Source organism: Rissa tridactyla, chromosome 7, assembly GCF_028500815.1.
Source record: "Rissa tridactyla isolate bRisTri1 chromosome 7, bRisTri1.patW.cur.20221130, whole genome shotgun sequence".
Taxonomy (NCBI): Eukaryota; Metazoa; Chordata; class Aves; order Charadriiformes; family Laridae; genus Rissa; species Rissa tridactyla.
In genome coordinates, this window is record NC_071472.1 from 19,511,774 (window position 1) to 19,532,927 (window position 21,154).

General features: G+C 38.6%; 1 protein-coding gene across 1 annotated transcript in view; it reads right to left on the minus strand.

The window, feature by feature from the left end:
- Window positions 1–21,154, minus strand: part of LOC128913099 (dipeptidyl peptidase 4-like) — a 42,328-nt gene that overhangs the window by 16,695 nt on the left and 4,479 nt on the right. The window contains exons 3-18 of the mRNA XM_054210136.1: window positions 16,895–16,993; window positions 16,238–16,332; window positions 16,044–16,118; window positions 13,985–14,037; window positions 13,811–13,883; window positions 12,515–12,635; window positions 11,927–12,087; window positions 9,877–9,980; window positions 6,282–6,417; window positions 6,087–6,131; window positions 3,300–3,404; window positions 3,135–3,202; window positions 2,887–2,940; window positions 2,288–2,412; window positions 1,293–1,340; window positions 687–785 (exon numbers count right to left, since the gene is read on the minus strand). Coding sequence (XP_054066111.1) covers window positions 687–785; window positions 1,293–1,340; window positions 2,288–2,412; window positions 2,887–2,940; window positions 3,135–3,202; window positions 3,300–3,404; window positions 6,087–6,131; window positions 6,282–6,417; window positions 9,877–9,980; window positions 11,927–12,087; window positions 12,515–12,635; window positions 13,811–13,883; window positions 13,985–14,037; window positions 16,044–16,118; window positions 16,238–16,332; window positions 16,895–16,993 — 1,461 coding nt within the window. The remainder of the gene's footprint in view (window positions 1–686; window positions 786–1,292; window positions 1,341–2,287; window positions 2,413–2,886; window positions 2,941–3,134; window positions 3,203–3,299; window positions 3,405–6,086; window positions 6,132–6,281; window positions 6,418–9,876; window positions 9,981–11,926; window positions 12,088–12,514; window positions 12,636–13,810; window positions 13,884–13,984; window positions 14,038–16,043; window positions 16,119–16,237; window positions 16,333–16,894; window positions 16,994–21,154) is intronic.

Sequence of the window (21,154 nt, forward strand, 5' to 3'; positions counted from 1 at the left end):
GGGGAGCACCACTAGCAAAGCATTAACACTTCGTTTTCTAGCATTTTGTTATACTCTGTATTCAGAGGTTTATGTAGTCTTGGAGCGTGAACGTGCTTTTAAGAAGGTGACTATTCAATCCAAATATTCCCCTACGCAAAGTCCAAAGTGATCTTGTTGAACTGTAGCCTAAGGGATTTTGCAAGCTTTTCCATTTAGATTCTGTGTTCATTTTTTGATAATAACTGAACTTCTCCTCCACTATCCCAACCTGCTAACACAAACCAAAGTGACTTGTACCTGTAAATTAAGACCTATTTGAATTTACAATTTAATTTAAATTCAACAATTCCTATGAGCTTTGTGCCCCCTCCCCACTACTCTTATTTATTTAATGTAGTGTTAGGGACTTCTGTTTTTCAGGTAATTATCAAGGAAAAAAGGGTTAAGCCACTTCATCATGAAAACAAGAAGATACCACACTAGGGAAAAAAACATATTTCAGAAATGAATATTTTGGGATTTCAGAGTAAAAAATAATGTTTGGGGATGTAAAAAAAAAATAATAATTCTTGTCTTGCCTTTAAGTTCTGAATAACTGCAATAATCCCCACTACACCCATCTTTTCTGCCATACTTTTCATCAGAAGACCTTGAAGCACTCGGTGAAAGGGACATAGAAAGGTAAAACGTGTTTTTGAACTTACTGTATCCACCTACTCTAATGGTTTCAATTTTTTTTGACGGCATCTGAATATCTTTCAATGAATTTTCCAGTTCAGTATTATTTTCCAAGTATCTGAGGACTAAGTAACAGAGTTAGTAAGAGTCAAAGATTAAATACATTATTTTCAAATGCATTGCTCTTTAATTATGCACTACTTTAAAAATTCAATCTGAGATGATAGCAACCTACATTGCAGTCTTAGTTTACTGCAGTTTTTGGTTTCTGTCTCAGATTCAATGTTTATGATGTAGTTTTCATTCAGTAATTTAGTAACCAGAAAGCTGTTTTCCCCATTTTTCATCTAAATGCAATTTCATAAAAACTGAACAATTATCCAGTAAATATGTCATACATTAGTCACTGTTTTCTAGCACAATGTAAAACGATACTAAATAAACTATGAATGAATGTATGCCAAGCTATATAATTTATTCTTCTGGTTAACTATACTAGAGCAATTATCTGAAATTAAATTTACTCCTTATAAGTGACATTTTAATTATTATACTAAGCAATGAGAACAAAATTAAAATAAATTTGCAGTTTTCTGGCTCAGCACAAATTATACGTTAAGAGAATGCCATACCTCCATCATCGCTGCTTCTGTGCAGAGTAGATACAGGCAGGCCAGGACCTGTTAAGAGAGCACGAAACCTTCACGCTTGCATGCTGTCTCAAAACACAACCCTCGTGAAGTAATTGGAAGTGGATGAATCATAAAAGCTCGGAACTCTTTTCCCTCCAGTCTGCACAAGCTGGATTTTAAGTTAGTAGGGCCCAAACTCAAGCCACGAGATCCCGTAAAACATTCAGACTGTCTCACAGGCCAACCATATGGTTGTGAGGTACTGGAGAATTAAACTCGCACTCTTTTGCAAAGTCTACCCATCCGTTGTAGACCACAGTTTGGAAATCAGCAAGCCTTGTCACGGAGACCACGGCAGTCGTCTTCTAACAACCATTTTTACAACCTGACAGAACAATTCCCTCTCTGCTGTCTGTCCTTCTTGCCCACAGATCAAGCAAGATCTCGTCATCTTAAAAAAAAGCATACATTTCAATTTAAGGAAATTTTAGAGAAGATTTTACTTTTACCACCCTTTGATTAACTTATCTCTTGTATGATCTAGCACAAGCACCTGCACGTCAGAGACAGACCACCGTCCCATTGCTTCATTTAGGATTATATTCATTGGATTATTTTTTGAATAGCACTACCTATCTTAATTTTATTCGCACACATAGAGCACCTCTCTTTACCCAGCTTGTTGCTCATCTTGCTCCCAGAGCCTCCCATTTCCTTCTACAGACAGAGCTCCCCACGCAGCTCATGAGGAGATGCAGAGCGGACAGGAGTGTTTTGCACCTCTTTCAGGTCCACCGACAGATAGAACTATCAAATTTGTCAAGGTGCTTTTGAGCTTACGAGGGAGTATGTTTTTCCACTGCCAATGCATTTATCCAACGATATCAACATATATCATTGTTACACAGTGCTTATCAAGATCTTGACGAAGTGAACTTCCCCACCCAACTAATCAGTGAGTCACGTTTATGTCAATTAATTCCGGATATACTCACCAAGACAATCTAGCTGATAATACTGTGCGTCTTTGCTGAAGGACACAGAATAATACTGGCATCTTTCTTGATTCAGATCACAGCTAACACATTTAGTAGAATCTGGACTGCTTTCCAAGAGCACTCTGCAAAGTAGACGAGCGTCATTTCAGAGATGAAGGACCTTTTTTTTTCTTTTAAGCTATGCTAAACAAGTGTATGTGTTTTAAATAAGATGACTGAATGAAATATGTTAAAATTCAGAATTAAAGTCATTACTGATTTAAAGATTAGAGAAAATTGACTTTAAACTTCTGAGTTAAATTAACACTGGAACTACAATCTTAGCAAAAAAAAGCATGAGGGTTTTTTTTTTTAAGGGTTTGTTGCTTGAGGATTGCTTGTTTCTTTTCACAATTTCCCTTTATTAAGTAAATTTACAGAAAAATATTTTTGTTATTTTTACAGTTTATACTCCTACACTGATTTTCATTAAACATCCTATACGGGATCCCACGTTAGACTATGAACATCCTAATCTTTTATTTTGCAATGCTTTTTCTTAAAGTTTCTTTTTCATTAACAAGTATTTTACTCATACTGCAGAAAAAAATTCTTACTTATAAAGATTTCTTCCTCCTGGCCTTCCACCATTTTCATTACTAATGTAGTATCTATAAAAGCAAAACATACTGGTTTTGGCAAAATATTTACAGTACATTACAATATTAAAAGGTTTATCTTACACGTTTAGACCAGACTTTTGATGAGCTGAGCGAAGCCACCTCCCTGTCCTCCCTCCCTGCTTGTTTAGAGCCTTGTTACAAGCCCTCCTGATAAGAATCAAGAGCTTAATTACAATACTTACAAGAAGTTATTGGTTACAGCTTCTATGCTGATTACTTCCCATTTTCCTGCAGTAATAGGCACTGGACCCTGGAGGGGTGGGAAAAGGCAAGGCAAAAAGTAGAAGGTGAAGGTCCTGGATCACCAGGAGAAATACGAGTCAGCAGTCCCGCACCTTGTCACTCACCTGTGAGCCGTTTATGCGATGGATGTGCTTGTAACCGTCTGCATTGCTGAAGACTTTGTAGTAGGTAGCATTGTCGGGTGCAAAGCGAGGGACAGATGGCTGAAACTTGAACACCAGAAAGATGTCTATTAAAGCAAACAACAAAACTCCAAACGCAAAATGATAAATTTAGGTTTTGCTATCTCTGACCAGGAGTTTCAACACTTAAAACAACGCATCACTGAACATATCGCTAAAATTTTGCCTACTGACTTAGTAGGTAGAAGCTGTAGCCATTACCCTAAAGGTAAACACACTTCAAATATTTTCTTGCTCCTTAAGCAGTAGAATTTCCTGAGCATTATCCCTAGTAATGATCCACGTCCCCTCCTATCCCCCTTGCATTTGAAGTCCTACAGGTGTTGCTAGTTTCCTACCATTTTAGGAAACAATATGTACATCTACCTTTAAAGTCACTGTTGCATTCTGTCCAATGCCAACATGCAGCTGTAATGTACAGCAACGTAAACATTGCAAATACAGGTTTTTCATGAACATTTCCAAACATGTATTTTTGAACTTCTAATTTTTCTTTTTAGCTTGACAGTAAAAAATGTCCCCCCTTTATTCAGAGAAAACAAGCTGCTTTGCAGGAGGAAATTTTGCTAGTAAGTAGGTGATTACAGAATGCCAGAGAACCCAAACTGGAATGATATATTCATGAAGCAACTATCCATTTATCAATTGCAAGTGACAGAAATGAATGGATTCCTTCTACTGACTGTCATTTGGATGTGCTCCACACAGCAGAGAGAAAAACAGAGGAGTGAAATTGAGCCCAATGAAATAAAAGTTGTATCTGCGCTAAGTGTCCAAAACATCTAAACGTTAATTAGCCAATTGACACAATGCAACTACCTCTGAGATGTCATACCCATTTTTGAAATGGAAAGTGAAACAGAAAGATGAAGCGACTCGCCTCCGGTCACTCAATATGCAATGACAGAACTTGAGTCTTCCTAACCCATGTGCTCCAGATAATCTCTCCTTCTTCCCTAGCAATATTTTTGCAAAAAATAACCTGGCAAATATTTTGCTAGCTTCTCCCTTATTGCAGTCTTGCTTTTTCAAAGTGTGACTTTCCTTCACCTCAACTGGCAAGCTCTAACTTAGCTCATGACCTGGAAGCCTTATGCAGTAACGCAGGCTGTTCTGAGCATTCTTAAGATTAAGTATAGTTTCATCTCTATTTTTGAAAAAGAGAAAAAAACACTATAGACATATACAAAGAGAGAACTATATGTCTATATTTTACACACATATATAGTTTACTTAAGTTTGTATATACACTTATGAATTGTATATACATATGTGTATATATACACATCTCATACATACACAAAAATATCCTTTATCAGTGAAGTGTCATTTTATCATCCCTAAGTAGATCAGAAGGAATAAATATACCTTTCCTATCCCCTCTTCAGTCCTCCCTACTTTCCACTCCCTTCTCAAACCCAAGAATCATACAGCGAGATTATCTTTTTCTTCCAACAGCTCCCAGGATGTGGGTTGTCTCTTTAAAAGAAACAAAAAACCAACAACCTAGTTTAATGGCACAGACTCGCATTTTGCCCTCTCATTTTGCACAACTGTTTACAAAGTCTGCAGCTTGATCATCACATTGTCTAATTGTGAAGCCTTTGCTGCAGAGAAGCAAAATGTGTCAGCGTTAAGGCCTTCCTTTCCATATCAAATTTGACAGCAGGTGGGTTGATCTCTCATCTTCATACTGCGGATGATTTCATCCCTGCTGTTGCCTCCCTCTTTGCATTTCTTTAAACTTTCATTTTTGACTTCAAAAGTGAATTAGTGACTAAAGCATAATCAGTGTGTGGAAAATGCGGGAGTGGAAAGTGTACTCTGTGTTCTCATCAAAAGCTCTGAAACTCATTTCTCCCTCCAAGTCTGAACTTTTGCATCTCTGCTTCGCTTCCCCCAGATCTTCTGTGTAGTTCATTAGGTGCCTACTCTCTACCATGTACAAAAGGACTGAGAGGCAGCTTGGAAAGCACCATCCAGACAGTAGTGACTGGTTTGGCAGAAGTGTATGAAAATTTTAATCTGGTCAGTTGTATGCACCTAGTCCCTAGTTCTTTCCAATGGATCTTTTTTTGGGGGGGAGGGTGGGGCGGGGATAAATAAATAAATAAAACCCCAAGGAGAACCTGGAATGGTCTGCTGCAGCCCGAAAGGCTAAAAATGACTTTTGTCCTCTATGCCTTTCCTCCAACACAATTCAAAGGTTATAGGATACACTTCTTAATACATTTTATCCCCTAGATCATGCTGGAGGTGGCAGGAATGCTGGAGAGCTGCCAAACCAGCACAGCTGACAACTCCCCCAGAACAAAGGGAATTCTGAATCCCCGCTCCTGCACTCCCCCACCTACTGCTACCAAAGCGGTAGGTCAGAATTAAAAAGGAGCCTGGCAGGAGCACTCTGCTTTTTGGCAAGCTGAGCACGGTGCCCGGGTCACAGAGGATGCAGTTACAGCTCCAGCCCGTGCTGCACTGCCAGCCCAGCCTGGGAGGTCAGAACCCCAGACCCACAAAAGCCTAAAAGCAGGAGCGGGGTGGCACGGCGCCTCCACTTGAGACCATTTTTTCCTATATGTGTATACTGCAACAAGTGAATGGATCAGACCCGGGCACAAGAGGCACTGCAACCGGCACGAAGCTCCCATGAAATGTTCTTAATTATCAGTGTTATTTAGCATGTGGCAGTTTTAGAAATTGAACACTCACTCTGCCAATCCAGCCAGTTGTACTTTCTTCCGTAAACTGTTTTTCCTAAGAGAGAAAAAACAAACAATCCCACAACAATTATGTTTATTTTACATCAGGTTATGTTTCTACAAAGATAAACAAATACAGAGAAACTCTACTCCTTTCTAGTCTCATTTATCAAGCACTGTAACTCTCCCGTCTCATTTTTCTTACCCGTGGACATGACCAATTTCCAGTAGCATTTTCAAAGTCACAGACTGTGAGGACTGAAAAATTCTGAATTCTTCTGAGCCATTGCAGACAGATCCTTTCATCTGTCACCCACGTTACAACACTTAAATAATGATCCCTGAAAAAAGCAATAACATTAGACATTCAAAATCCTCTCTGTAATAACATACTATACAATAGCATTCAGCAATTCACTGAATGAGACTCATCTGGCTATTTTCATTTCAATCTACTCTTCAACAATAAACAATGATGCAAACCTAATTGCTCCATTTTTTGCCAATTGTTTTTGCTGCTAGTAGATGCCTTGGTTATTTTCATTCACACAATAAAGAATTAGATAGTTTGTATGTACCCGCTTCCAGAAAGACTGCAATTAAATTCTAACAGCCAGATCACTATCCTCTAATGCATAAAATAATAGCTACTCCAGACTGTTCGGAAGTCTTGTACCGTGTGCATCTAGAGGAAATTCTTCTGAATATCAAGTTGGACCTTATATTTTAGAGTTCTACCCTTATCTGTATGCAGTTGGTTGCTTGTAAGCACTTTCTGAGTGATATATATCTTTGTCCAATTTAGTATTTATATCCATTAGTTAGAATGGAGGGAGAGATCGTACCAAGAACAAGAACTACTATTTGAATATTTTACTTTCATCTTCAGAATACCAACTAGTTGATGTGAAGAACTGGGGTATCTGAAAAAAATATCCTTTTCATGAATATTCCTGTATATTAATTTTAAAAACGCACCACATAAATTAAATTTTAGTGGTTTTGTTTACCATTATGATCTGTTAGATGTACTTGTCTTTTCTTATTTTAGATTTCTATCTCCTGGAAGCCTTATGAACTAAAATAAAACAAACCTCCCCTCCAAGGCAAGCATACATTTTTAACCAGAATTTGCACATTTGACTTAGTTCCAAGTTCACGTTCCCTTTTTCCCCCCAAAGTTAGTTAACAAAAATGTGTGGGAAGTTTTATGATGAGAGTGAATATCTTTGTGATCATTGAGGGAGGGGGGCGGGGGGGAGAAAAATTAAAAACTACAATTAGTGTGGATGGATTCAAAATATATGCCAACTGGTTACTGACCACTTTCAGGTTTATTTCTAGATTGCAGTTTAGAAATCATGTTTAAAAAAGGTCTACTTTCACATTCATATTTGCCTGGGAAGTTGGTAGGTCATTTAATTGCTACTCTCACTGGCTTCAAACAGTTATTTCAGACCAATAATATTATAGAAGGACTCTGCAGGAACTTGTTTTGAAAAACAATGAAACTACCGTTCTGCATGTACCTATAATAGTAGTTTCCTGTGTTTTGTAAAAGTGGAATTAGCCCCACAGTTTTTGTTCCTTCATAGTGGGAGAAGTTAACAATTCTGGAGACTATAAATCGTCCATTAGACAAGATGGACGGTACAAGGAAAAAACAAAAAAGAAGTTAATTATTATGCTATTATTATAACATAGTAAATATTTTATAGTTCTTATAGAGACTAGGAATACACCTTCAGTTTTCAACAACCTGTGAAATTTTAACTAAGCTGCAATTAACTCCAGTATAGTTTTGCATTGCCCTTCCTCATTTGCTGCTGTAAAAGGATATTCCTGCAATCACTGTCTGGAGCTCTCTACTTGGAAAATTACTTTATTTTTAGGACAGATCATTGCAGACAAGAAGCATCCACTTCCTTCATCTCCTGTTAGCCAACAGGAGTCCCCTGTACCCATGATGCTAAAAGTGGTGTTTAAACACTGTGTGGATTTCATGCTGGTCATTCATGGAAAATGTGTCAGGTTTCATCTACCATCTTATGTGGTAAAGCACTGCCATGCCAGATTTTGGCAGCTTTCCTTGACAAATAATAGAAGTTTCCTTCTGAAACAAAAGTGTTCCGTGTCCCCTTCAAACGCGGGGGTACAACTGCTGCGCATACAGCAAGCTCTGGAGAGCGTTGCAACCCGCAACCAGGGCACTGCCCCTCGAAATCACCATCCAGGCGAGTGGGGTGAAGTACGCCACCAATTCAAACTTAGTTTCACTCAGAATTTAGCTCCAAGGAAGCAAAAATAGAATTTTCCACCACAGAAGTTAACCTTTCCTGTCATACGGTGGTATAAATACACATATTGTGCAAATATTCATTACTTTGTCCTTCCAGGAGCAAAACTACCCGACAGCAACGTTGTACATCACTTGCCTTTTCCTGCTCATGTACTTTTGCTCTTGCGAAATTCCCCAAGACTTGTTCTGGCCACCTCAACATCTGCAGGACGCACATGTTGAGGTTTAACCATTATTTGGATCAGCCGTTGGGAGAAAGAGTAAGTTTCAATCCTTGCACTCATCATTCAAGACCTGATTTATCTTTGTATTAAGCCTGATTTAGAGAGTGTTACATTCGTTTAAAAATGGATTAAGTTCATATAACTCAGGCCTGTGTTAGCCAGATGGGTACAAGGCTGGAAGGGAGACGATGGTTATTCTCCCCAGGTCACACAGCAGCGTTGTTCAGCTTTCATTAGGCGTTAACAAAAAATAAAACATAACTCTACGACAGCAGAGATCTTAACCAGAACTGACCAAAACATAAAGCATTTATAATTCTGAGGCATTGAAATTCTGGAGAAAACCACCTATATAACATCTAGCTACGGCAGTGTTACTGTAGAGAAAGGATAAACAACAACAAATTCATAAAAACTTGCGTATCTCAGTTCACACAGAGATGTTAGTGTGGTGAGGACTGAAACGGAATAGCACTGATATTCCAGCTATAGATTTTTGGCCACCATGTACAAAATGCTGGTTTTATGCTCTAGCTAACAGACCTCTTCCCCCCGCCCCCGAAGTTTATCAGCATAACCTGTGCTTCCCTACCCATCATGTTTGTAAGTGCAAACCTCTAAAAAAATTCCACAATACTGTTAAAAAGAAAAAAACAAAACCCAAGATCTGGGATACCGAATTCTGTGTGCATGCATTTTAAATCAATTTAGCTGCTCTTTACAAAATACATTTATATCATGTTGTGCATTTCCAGTGGCATTTTGAGAAATACAATTTTCCATTTACTGTGAGAGGTGCTGGTTTTCACCACGTTTCCAAAGAAAACAAACATTTTAAGTATAAATCTGAAGACAACCATGATACCTTGCCTTAGCAAGGAGTCTGCTTCCAATGAAATCAAATCTTCACTTACCATTAAGGTTTTGTTTTGTTTTTTTCCCCCCAGTGAATTGGAATACATATATTATAATTTGATTATACCAAAACTTGCTCATATTAAAGTTGTACTGTGAAATGACTTCACCATAGTTAGACTCCACTGAATGTGATGAGCCAAGAACTTGTCACATTCTGAATATAACATACATGGAATATGCCATCTATATATAATCACTAGGAGGATAATCTCTGTGCAGATTTTCTCTGGTAAATCTTGTTGCTACCAGAGCCGCATGACTGGGAAAAAACTGCCATACACACTGAATACAGGGTGGCCACACATCAAAGCTCCTCCTCTCCCACCAAAAGAAGCAAATATTTAAGCAAAATTTCTTACCCTGATCCTATTTCTGCAGGTGGAGAAATTTCAGCAGAGCGGACAACAGGAAGCGATCTGGTATCCACAATAAAGAACCGCACAGTGGGATTTGTAGCTCCCGCCTAAAAATAAATTTCTTCATTGTACTTTTGAAGAGAGAATATTCTTGGTGAAGGAAGTGTTTGAAACTATAAACGAAGAAATTACTAGGGTCAGGTAGAACCAGCCAACTTCAAACATGTGAAGAGGCAAGCTCCTAAATGCAGTTCTTAAGATCGATACATAAATTATCCTTTGTAATTTTTTTATATGAAAGTGTTAGTTATGTATTTCTAGATAAGAAAGACTACTGCATTTAGAAACATTCGTAACTACACAGGGCTTGCTGTACCCAAAGCGGCACTTGAACATATCTCATCCCACACACCATATACAGTATCTAACAGTGAATCAAATCCATCGCTACCAGACAGAAAAGTCCTTCATTGAAACTGATACCTTACATTAAGTGGTCATGTAATTGCTGCCTATACCACCAAAGCTGTAACTGCAGCATGTACCCCACTATTTTTAATGTAGAGCTCCTGGGTACTGACAGCAATATAACTGTGTCGGTAACAGCTGCTCTAGAAGTTAACTAGCCAAGTCCTCATTGTAACGGTTAGGTAGCTGTAGCTGACCCACCTCCAGAAGTCAGCAATATTCCAAACAAAAGGGGTTTGTAATAAAAGGTACAATTTACATTGGCAGTTCATTCCACACCTACATCCCTCCACAGGCGCCAGGCTCAGGGCAGAGTCCCTGCAGCTGCCAGTGAGCCCAGCGGCCCACCATCAGCATCAGTGACCCTCTCTCTGGGAGAGGCTCCAAGGAGACAGGCAAAGGCCATGTGCTCCTGAAGCTCTGGCAAGTGCAGTGAGTGACCACGGCTTCTGCAGAGAAAGGTGAACTTGGCACAAAGAGGACCAGAGGGTGGCTTTTACACCAGACAATCAGCTGTATCTGTTGAGCAATCAGCTGGCTGCATCAGCTCTCCTACCCCAGTTAATCAAAAGAGTGAAAATATCTTCCTGAGCTGGCCAGACCAGCGTGGGGGGATAAGTAGGTGCCTCAGCCCAACACAGAGTATAAAAAACAAACAATGAACAAAAAGAACTGAAGAAAACAACGTGCTTGGGATGGTTTCAACCCATGTGTACCTTCCCGGCAATGGGGATGCCCAGTATTGTGGTGGTGAGCGTATTATAGAGACCAGCAACGACAACCATGTTTGTATTGCAATTCAGCGGTATAATGCAACTGTTTCACCCTAAGGCTAATTCATACCTGTATTGTATCTTAAGCGCACGCCGCATCGCTCTGCTAAATCAAAATCACGTGTAATGTCAAATAACTTCAACACAGGTAATTCCTGTATTAAACATTAAACCCTCCACATGTGGAGTATTCGAAAGAACCTGTTTGGGGCGTATTGGAGTCTGACTCTCACACCACTTAGTCCAGTGCTACTGTGTCATGAGAAGTGAGCACAATGTCATGTGGAGAGGAGGGGGCAGGAGAAGCAGCTGCATGCACTGAAGGCTTCACTCTCACAGATAAAAATGAAAGAGCTTTGGCGTGGGCAAAGAAACTCCATGAGCAGATTCCTCCCCTTCATCCCAATATAGGAAGCATCCAACAACTAAAAATGCTACATTAGTTGAAGAAGATTCTGGTATCAATACCACATACAACCCTATCACAATGTACATCTGCCAAATGCTTTGTACCAACTTCAATTCCCTAAAAGCTTTTCTTTCTCAACATCTACTTGCTACCTCAAAATCTTTTGGTGAAACAACAAAACCTTAAATCATACTTTTTTCTTTTTTTTTTTTTTTTTCTTTTTGCTTTCCCCTGGAGATAATAAAATACTTTAACATTGCCAGATGCTGTTGACTTCAGAAAGAGTAATCACAGCAAGCTGTTGAGGAGAGACAGACAATATTTTCATTAGCAGAAACTGATTAAATGAGACTACTCTTTTAATGAAACTGCAGAACAACCATGTTTAATAAATAACACAGACCTTGGGATATGGGATTCTAATGGTCTTTGGATACTGCAAGGTGTCCTCAGAATAAAAGGAATACTCTATAACGGGAACTTGTGTATCATCAAATGCTGCATATGCCACAAAATCGCCATTTGGAGACCACCAGAGAGCAGAATGGGTGCCAAACATTTCCTCTGCAAGAGATGCAAATGCATTTAAGTTATAATTGATAAGTTGGCTCTTCTATCCTAGGTACTGTTCTCATTAGTTTTTAATAGGATTTTTTTTTTTTAGTTGAAGTTCAGATACCAAAGTCCAGACTGTTTGTGGGGGTTCTGAAATGAGACATTAGATAATGCTAATAATCTACCATAAGAAGCTAATTCACACACTACGATCTCCAGTGACACGCTGCAAGTTAGGTGAACTCATTTCCATTCTTAGATCCTCACACTAGCCAGGTATTAAGCTTGGGTAAGGATGCATGCTTCTGTTAAAATCCAGACTTCGATTATTTTTACCTTTTCAATAGGAAATGAGATAACAGTTATAATAAAATAACTACAATAAACCAAAGTTTTTATATCATAATGCAAAGTAAAATATGCTTGAAATAGTTACCTTCATAAACCCAATCTGGTATTCCATTGAAAATTTTATTTTCTTCTCCATTTTCAGTGATTCGCACAGGACTTGCTGTTGGTGAAGCTTTTATATAAACATTATTCTGCCAAACAAATGCCTGCAAAACATTGCTGTGATTACAATTACTGTAAAGAGTAAACCCTACTTCCTTCCTTTGCCACAACTAGCAGGAAATTTACTTTTACATCAGATGACAAAAACTGTCTTTCAAAGTTGCATTTCATCAAACATCATTGATACTTAACAAAGTTGAATTACTAATACAAATCACGGGTAGCAACCGAACTTCAGGCCTAGATGCAAAAAACAATCAACCATGATAAATGACATGATTAATGTATCAAGTTTTTAAAACCTTGCTATTCATTTTCTGTTGAGGCACAAGCTTATTTTCCTTCATTAGGAGTTGTTTTTCCATAATTTGTCTTTCAAAGAAAACTACCAGTACTTTGGTAAAACATAGATGGGGGTCTCAGCATTGCTAATAGATCTGCAAAGATGGTGCATTTCTTCAGTAGTGCTCAGAACTCCTCTAGTTTTTGGCACCTGCCTGCCTCTCTGCTCACCCCTGTTTTTCCTCTCCAACAACTGAACAACTCCGTTCTATTCCAAAGCTTCGCTCTGAGATGCAGAAAGCTCTTTTCAACATCCTCTGCTTCTGTGGCTGAGCTCTAGAATTGCTATATACAAACAATAAGAATAAATAAACACCACATTCTCCTGTGATAGATCTTTAGTCAGACCCAACGCGCACCATAGGGAATACACAAGCCCTTGCGAACACCGTGGCTGTCATGATTGCCATGGACTGAGGAGGAGAGGGGGAAGAAAAGGACAGTGGGAGAGAGTACAAGAGAGATTTTGATCCTCTAATCCCTGTTACACGCATCCATGAACACTTCATTGCTTATGACATAATTAGGAGATAAAAATCACAGTGATGAGTAAGTAGACAACGTAATGCTGCTGCCTTTGAAAGGGATGAACTACTGTCTGCAACTGTAAAAACATAAAGTTCCTGTGCACTTGTGCATTATATGACTACTGGGGTCACTACTACTTTCAGGAATGCTTTTTCATTAAAGAATGAAACAGAACACACAGAGGGATTTTGGAGTCTTTCCAGCAACAGTAGCCAATTCGGAAACTAGTTCAGCTACTTATCAAGTAGCAGGAAAGTCCCCACACCTCAAGGGTACGTACAATGTGATCTTACATGCCACGTGTACAAAAACAACTCTTTATATAAAAGTTTCACTTATTTTTACTAACCAGTTTGTGACCAACAGGTGACCAGGATATATATTGTGTATCATTAGGTAGTAGTCCGTCATCTAAGATAGAACTGGAAAAACAAAAATAAAACACAGCTAAGATAAATCAGTGAAATGCCATTTCCTTGCAAGACAATGTTAAAACTATGTCTTGTGTGCAAAAATTACTGACCTGCTACTGAAATCATAGATGTGATATGAAGCTGTATAGGAATGTCTCCACAACTGCAAAAGAATTATTTTAATATTAAGAAAATAAATTTTGCCAGAATTCATGTCTCTTACAGTCTGAATTACCTCTGAAACCCTCCTCACATTTTTGTGTGACAGACAAAACACAACGAACTTACAAAGGGTTTTGCAAGGTTTAAGAAAAGACTAAAGAATCGCCACCCCTCTGGGGTCATCACTTAAATACTATGACGGAGGCCACTGACTGATTAAGGACAGAGACACAGAGGCCAGAGATGCTGCAGATTTTCAGAAATCCTGGTAGCTACATGGCAGACTATCACAGCTATGCACAGTTAATCCTCCTCCTTCTGCCTTACTGGCACACTTGCTGTTTTCTGTCTCATTTTCCATGCTGTATTATTTAACTTGGCATCTTATTGTTTAGTAGTCCTTACAAGTCCCAGCAGTATTTCTGCAGCAGTTCCTCCAGTTCCAGGGTGACCTATTCCCATTCATATTGTCACAGAAATAAACCATTTCTCTCAGAAAGTCTGTATCACTCTGTGGACACTTACAGAGAGAAAGATGATGATGATAAAGCAGACACTTTTAAACACGTTCACTACGTGGGGCTGATAGAGGGTTTGATTTAGCCCACGGTATTGACATGCTACAATAACGCTACCTTCTACGATGGTATCTTCATCTTGGTATGAAGATATAAAACAATAACTTAGTACTACACAACCAGATGGCTATTACATAAGAAGTGTCTACATCCTCATGATTCATTTTGTTACTCTGTTTTCTTGCAATAAAGATTAATAATAACATAACTTTCAATCACACTATTATATAAAGGTTAAAAGACCTTGCTTCAGCATTAAAATAAAATTATCTCTTATGACTGCAACAAATAAAATACTATAGAGCAATAAATCATGAGTAGAGGGGATGCCTAGGGTGGCTGGAAAAATATAAGGCATTTTGTGGCCACTGATGACGCAGTGAAAAGTCAAAACAATCCTGAACAATTCAGGAAGACAAAAGGTAACTGGCCTAGCAGTAGCTAGCAAGGAAGTTAAAACTGCAAAAAAAAGCGACGATTGAGCACACGGATTGCGGCTGGCGCAGTGTGAGAGGCATTCTTGGACTGCAAAGCCAGAACACGTAGACAGAGCTCAGTGATGCCGTGCTCATGCATCTGCACGCTGCACAAATCAGATCCGAGCTTCTTACAAACAAAACAGGCAGCTAGCTCTCCAGAAAAAAAAAAAACAAAAACAAAAAAAAACCAAACAACAACAAAGTTACTGGCTTCTTAGTGCACACACTGTTGGGCAAATTATCACCTCCATTAGGTTTCTGTAACTGTCCTCATGTGGCAGACAGAGCCAGGTTTTCATGCCAGCTGGCATAAGCACAGGTTGACCTTTGTTGCACGGTTCAGCACCAAGCCAGACCGGGGCATTGTGCTGGAGGTTCTTCATGTGCTTGCTGGCAGTAGGGAACAAGGACACCCAAGTCCACTCCAAGCGCAAGAGGACAGCCTTCTCTTCTAAGCACATGCTGCTTTTCATTCACCTCAGTTTTAAATTCTTATGTCCTAACATCACAAAGTAACCACCATATATATACATAACATATATATACACACAAGCATATGTATACACGCGTGTCTACCCATCACTTCTCCTTACCCACACAACTTCTTAGACAGACATGCCTATCTACTCTTCTAGCTTGTCTCCCCAGACGAACCATCCAGCCTCACTCTCCTTGTGATCTCTCTCCATCCACTTTTTATCCAGCTTCTTTCCTCAGGCAGTCCTGTCTCTTCCGCAAAGCTCACGAACACCACCACTCTCTCTCCTCCTCCTGCCTGCTCAGCTTCACTGTTCCCCTGCAGACATCCATCTCATTCATCCATCCTCTTGCATCTCCCTCACATTCTCTCAGCCTCTGACGTCCCTGCTTTCAGGACCACCTTCTCATTTAGCTGCTCTCAAACCTTTATTTCCTAGCTTCATCCTCAGAGAAGTGAAGTGCACTTGTACCTTTGTATAGCTGTACTGCAGAAGAGCAAACTTTTGGTCAGGAGACAATATAACTGTGGTTGCCTTGTATTTATCCTGTCAACGAAGGGCAAAAGAAACACATAAAGCACTGATTCCACAGAAACGTGCAGAACAAAATATTAAATTCAATACCTTTCCCAACCTCTGCATATATTATATATGAGTCAACGTACTAATGTTGTATTTGCCAAGACTACTGAGGATGTTCCGGTGGCAGCATCAACACGTAGGACGTCCCCATTAGCTGTTTTGTGAAGATACTGATTTCCTAGAAGGAGAAGAGAGCTGCTAATAAACAATAAATAAAATGGTCCTTAGTTACTTCTCTTTTCCCCTTACGTTTTTAAGCAGGAGATACAATTCAAAAATCTGGTCAATGTTGTGTTTCCCATTTCTGTAATGAAAGGATTCTTATAGCACAACAACATTCACAAAATGCAGTCCTGGGGCTCACAGCCTCTGCCTTCTGGCATCTCTTTCCCCTGGGGCACCAGGGATATTCAAAATGAAAAGCACCCCGTATCCCTCTGCTCCCTGATAGCCTGATGCACAGGAAGCTGACACACTTCAGAGTATAACATGCTTCTACAAAAAGGCATACAAGTATGCTCTTTTAGCAGTAGGAGAACATAGCTTGCCATGAACACCAACATGTATCTAAGGGGGAAAAAAAAAAATCACAACTCTGAGCTACGGACCTTTCTATAATGGCACCAATTAATATTTTAACTTTTTTTTCAGGATACAGTAATCACCTCAACATGACGATACACGTTAACTGAAGGCAGTACATTTTCTTTGCATTTGTGCTGTATGTAGAAATGAATTACCTGAAATCCACTGTAAATTATGTGTTTTGTACTTATAGTCATTGTTCAAGTAATTCTGTAGAGTATATGTTCTTCGTGGATCAGGCTCAGAGGTACTGTCTGAAAGGAAGAGACAAAAGAGAGATTTTGATGTTGCTGCAAAGTGTTCCACATCAACTTCTTAATCTGACTACTAAAATAAGTGGTTTTTTGTTGCCAGTTATTGATGTGTTTTAGCTAACCAGCTCTCAAGTACTAGCAGTGAGAAGGCACTAAAGCTTTACTGCAAGACAAATTCAGCAAGCATAAGATAAAGGAGTATCGGTGAGATCACTCAACAAACGCAGAAACTACAGATGCCTTTTCTCTGCTGGTGTTTTACTTTAAGGTACACAAGAGCTGGTATCTTTTGAGTAAATGAAAATACCTTTTTGACAAACATAAACAGAAGACCTCTGGTCCTCTTATCTCAGGAAACTTGTACTCCTCAAAAATGGAAAAGAAGTGATCTTAGTGCCTTCCCCCCTGTGCTCAGCCTGGGAACTTCGCTGCAAAACCCTGACTGCTAATATTAGCGTGAGACATCAGTTGTGGAGTGGATCACGCAAAGCAGAGACGAACACGCTCATATTTGAGAGTGGAGGATGGGCAAAGCTGTCCAGATGAATGAAATGTGGCATCCATGTGAGTAGATTTACAGACCTTGAAAGTTATCCTAAAATTAAAGCGGCTGCTGTACTTTGTCACATATGCCATAATACTGCTCTTCCCGTTCATGAAAACTTCAATTGTGAATCATTTGCTTAACATTAAACTCAAATTTCAGAAATGTCTCAGATAAAAAAATCTGATGAGCAGTAAAATTTTCAGGGAAGGTCTAATTTAAAAAAAAATAAAAATTAAATCACAAACACTTACTGATAAGCTTATAATAAAATAATTGGTTAAATATGTATCCCTCTCTCGATGTGTTTTCACCAAGGTATCTTTATTTTTACTGCAACATTATTATTTTGACTGCAAAATTAAACCCTAGTAACTGGGTTATGATAAAAAGATTAAGTGAAACTTTGAACCCAGTTAATCTAATGAGTTCGGTCATCAGCTCCACTGCACTTCAGTCAGCTTCGATGAAAAATATTTCTTTTTTACTGGCTGCAGTGCACAAGCCGCTCTTTCAAAACTGCAAAAGGTTCAAATAACAATAAATAATAATAAAAATAACATTAAAAAAATCTGTTTGTGGGTCTTTGTGATCTTTTACTTCTGAAAAAAAAAAGATGTCAATTTTTCAATTCAGGTGTGCAATTCCCTCCCTGCTTCCTCCCCTGCTTTTTTTTATTTTATATTTTTTTAGTGGAAACATAAAAACTACCCTCATACAAATCTACACAGTCCAGAAGGGAAGCAATTTTTATTTCAACTGGCTAAACCATCCCTTTTTTGTTACTGCCAGTAAAAATCAAAAGCCCTAGGATAAAAACAATTGATAAAAACACTCAAGTACAGACGTGGTGACTGATCAGCCAAGAGAACAACCTGCCCATATCAGTTCTGAGAGTCCCAGTCTTTGGGATACTTTTAAACAGCCAGCCTCTTCTTTCATTATGCCGCAGAATTAGAAGAGTGCAAAGTCCTTGGGGACACACACACAAAAAACCACCTCACAGTAATTTTTGCCTGTTATCTTTCTGCAGGTTAAATAAATACATGTGACATCTGGAACACAACAGGAAGATATTTGTATTAGCTATTACAGTTTTACTCATATTTCCAAACAATAAGCACATTGCATATATACAGCACAGGCTGTACAGCCATCACTGCAATAAAAGTCAACAGCCAAAACAAACAATGATTTTAGTCTAAGATGCTCAGCAAAGGTTAAAAAAAATTGCTTGCTCAATTCCATCTGAAATTTGACTGTTCTAAAAAATTACTAGTCTAGATTTCTTGCTCACAAAGCTTCCGTGAGAATATTAATTTCTCAGGTTAATTATTCTATATTAAGTGAATATTTAATTTGATGGATTATGAACAAATGTGCATTTGATATTCATGCACAGTTGTCTAGTTGGGAATATCACTTCTCTCCTTCCTAACTGAGTAAGTGTCATTTTCAATTAGAGGGGCTTCAGAAAGCAACAAAATTCTCTCTTGGAAAAGGAGGAGCAATTTAAGACAGGTGGCTGATGAACAGGTTTAGGGATTTTTCCAAACTGATGAATGTTTTTCCCCCTGGTGACATACATATTTTGCTGAGGTCTCATTACTAAAAATCAGGCCACTATTAAGATTTGTTGGCTGTGTATAAAATTAAAATTTCATTTTCTGTCAACACCTTCCACATAGTAACTGAATATGAAAACATACGCCAAGCTGTAAGGGTATAGTCATAAAACTTCTAGTTGAAGTATTTTCTTAACTTGTGAGATAGACCACTATTGGTATATTCTCATTTATCCACATTATGCCACCGACCACAGATACTCAACATACATTGAATTCTGCATTTTGGTATTTGTTTAGAGTCCATTGGAAGAAAGTGTCAAACAGATTCATTTTGACAAAATAAAGTAGTCATTGACAGTCAAGAGCATTTTATTGGCTTAGAAGATTGAATACAGGTCAATGTATGTTCACATTTTAGCAAAACAGCCTCTTTCACTCGGGTTCCTCAGAGAGGCTGTGAAGGCTGAATTTTCTTGCTATTCTTCTTTTAGACTATTTCAGATACTGACTTATTTTTCTGAATTCCAAATGACTAGCTTTTCATCTCTAGCCTATGCTCACCCCCAGTAGCACATACATATTTCCACTGTCATAATGATATAGTGGAAATATTTACATCATAATACCCCTATTACAACCGCAAAAACTTAAACAAGTCCTTCTGGGAATAAGGCTCTTAACCTTATATGTAAGTAGTACTCACATGAAGTTGATAAACAGTTTTGTTTTAATTTTGGATTTTTTTTTTTAATGTCACCCTTTCTCAAGAGAAAAATTGAGTTGGTTTCTGTAGGTGTAAGGTGTAAAGTAAACAAGAAGTTAACTATTGTGAAAGGTTTATGATATGACACATCACCATACCAAAATCTAAAGTTGTTGACAAATTACTTTGGGTATACGCATTGTTTATTCCCCAGTGTCAAGGCACATTTTACTAATTTTCATATGTAATAAAAAAGAGCAAGAATTTATATAACCAACTTCAAAGAGATGGAAAACTATAAAAGCGGTAATAATGGAAGCTTTACTGCATGTTCACTACTAGCAAGAGACGCTGGAACGACAAGGGAAAGACAAATGCAAGCATGATGCTCAGCAATAATGAGAAAGAAAGGGGCAGAGAAATGATAAAAATTAGAAAAGGTGAATGAGTATCACCATTTTTAAGTGACAGCAGAACAGGAGCAAGAATGATCTGCAATCTAAGAATGTAATTTAGGAGCAGCATGAGAGATGTAAGAAGGGAAACCTGACTGATTCAGTAGTTAGTCAGAAAAAAGTGACATTTCAGGCTATTTTTTCCAAACCTTCCCTCTTCCAACGTGTGCAGAAAAGGACTCAAAAACCTTCCCCCCTACACTCAAGCCTCCAGTACCTGCCTGAGATATGTGGCAATTAGAGCACAGAAACAGATTTACAGCAAAGAAGAAAGTAAAAATGACTCCGCTGGGTCAGGCCAAAGGTTTGCTTAAGCGAGAATCCCATCTGATTCCCAGTGGCTGATACTGGGCATCCAGGAGAGACCATAACCAATGCGCAAGTTCACCCAGGCGTCACTCTCCCGGCCTGTAGACATCTCCCCAGAGGGAAGTAATCATTAACTTTGTAATCAACAGCTCTGGACTTCCCCTCAAATTTGTCCCATCTCACGTGAAGCAAGGAAATAAAAATAGCAGAAGTGTTCTACAGATAGCAATCTACTGCTGCTAATTTTTTTTTTTTTATATTACATTACTCAACATTTGAATTAAGGTAGATAACCAAGTTAAATGACAGTTACAGAGGTCAAAGATATACAGCAGGAAAACACTTCCATTCTCTATCTTTTCCTTCACTAGCTAGAAAAGTAATACACCCACACCTAACATGAAGACTACAAAGATCCTGCAATGCAGAGCAAGGTGCATGAACACGTGGCGAAAACAAAATAGAACAGTCGGATTCAAGCCAAAATTTGGACAGGCAAGGCTACAGCATATTCACAACATGGTAATTAACCTGCTGTATCTCCAAAAAAACCCACACAGAGTCAAGATTCATCTAAATCTT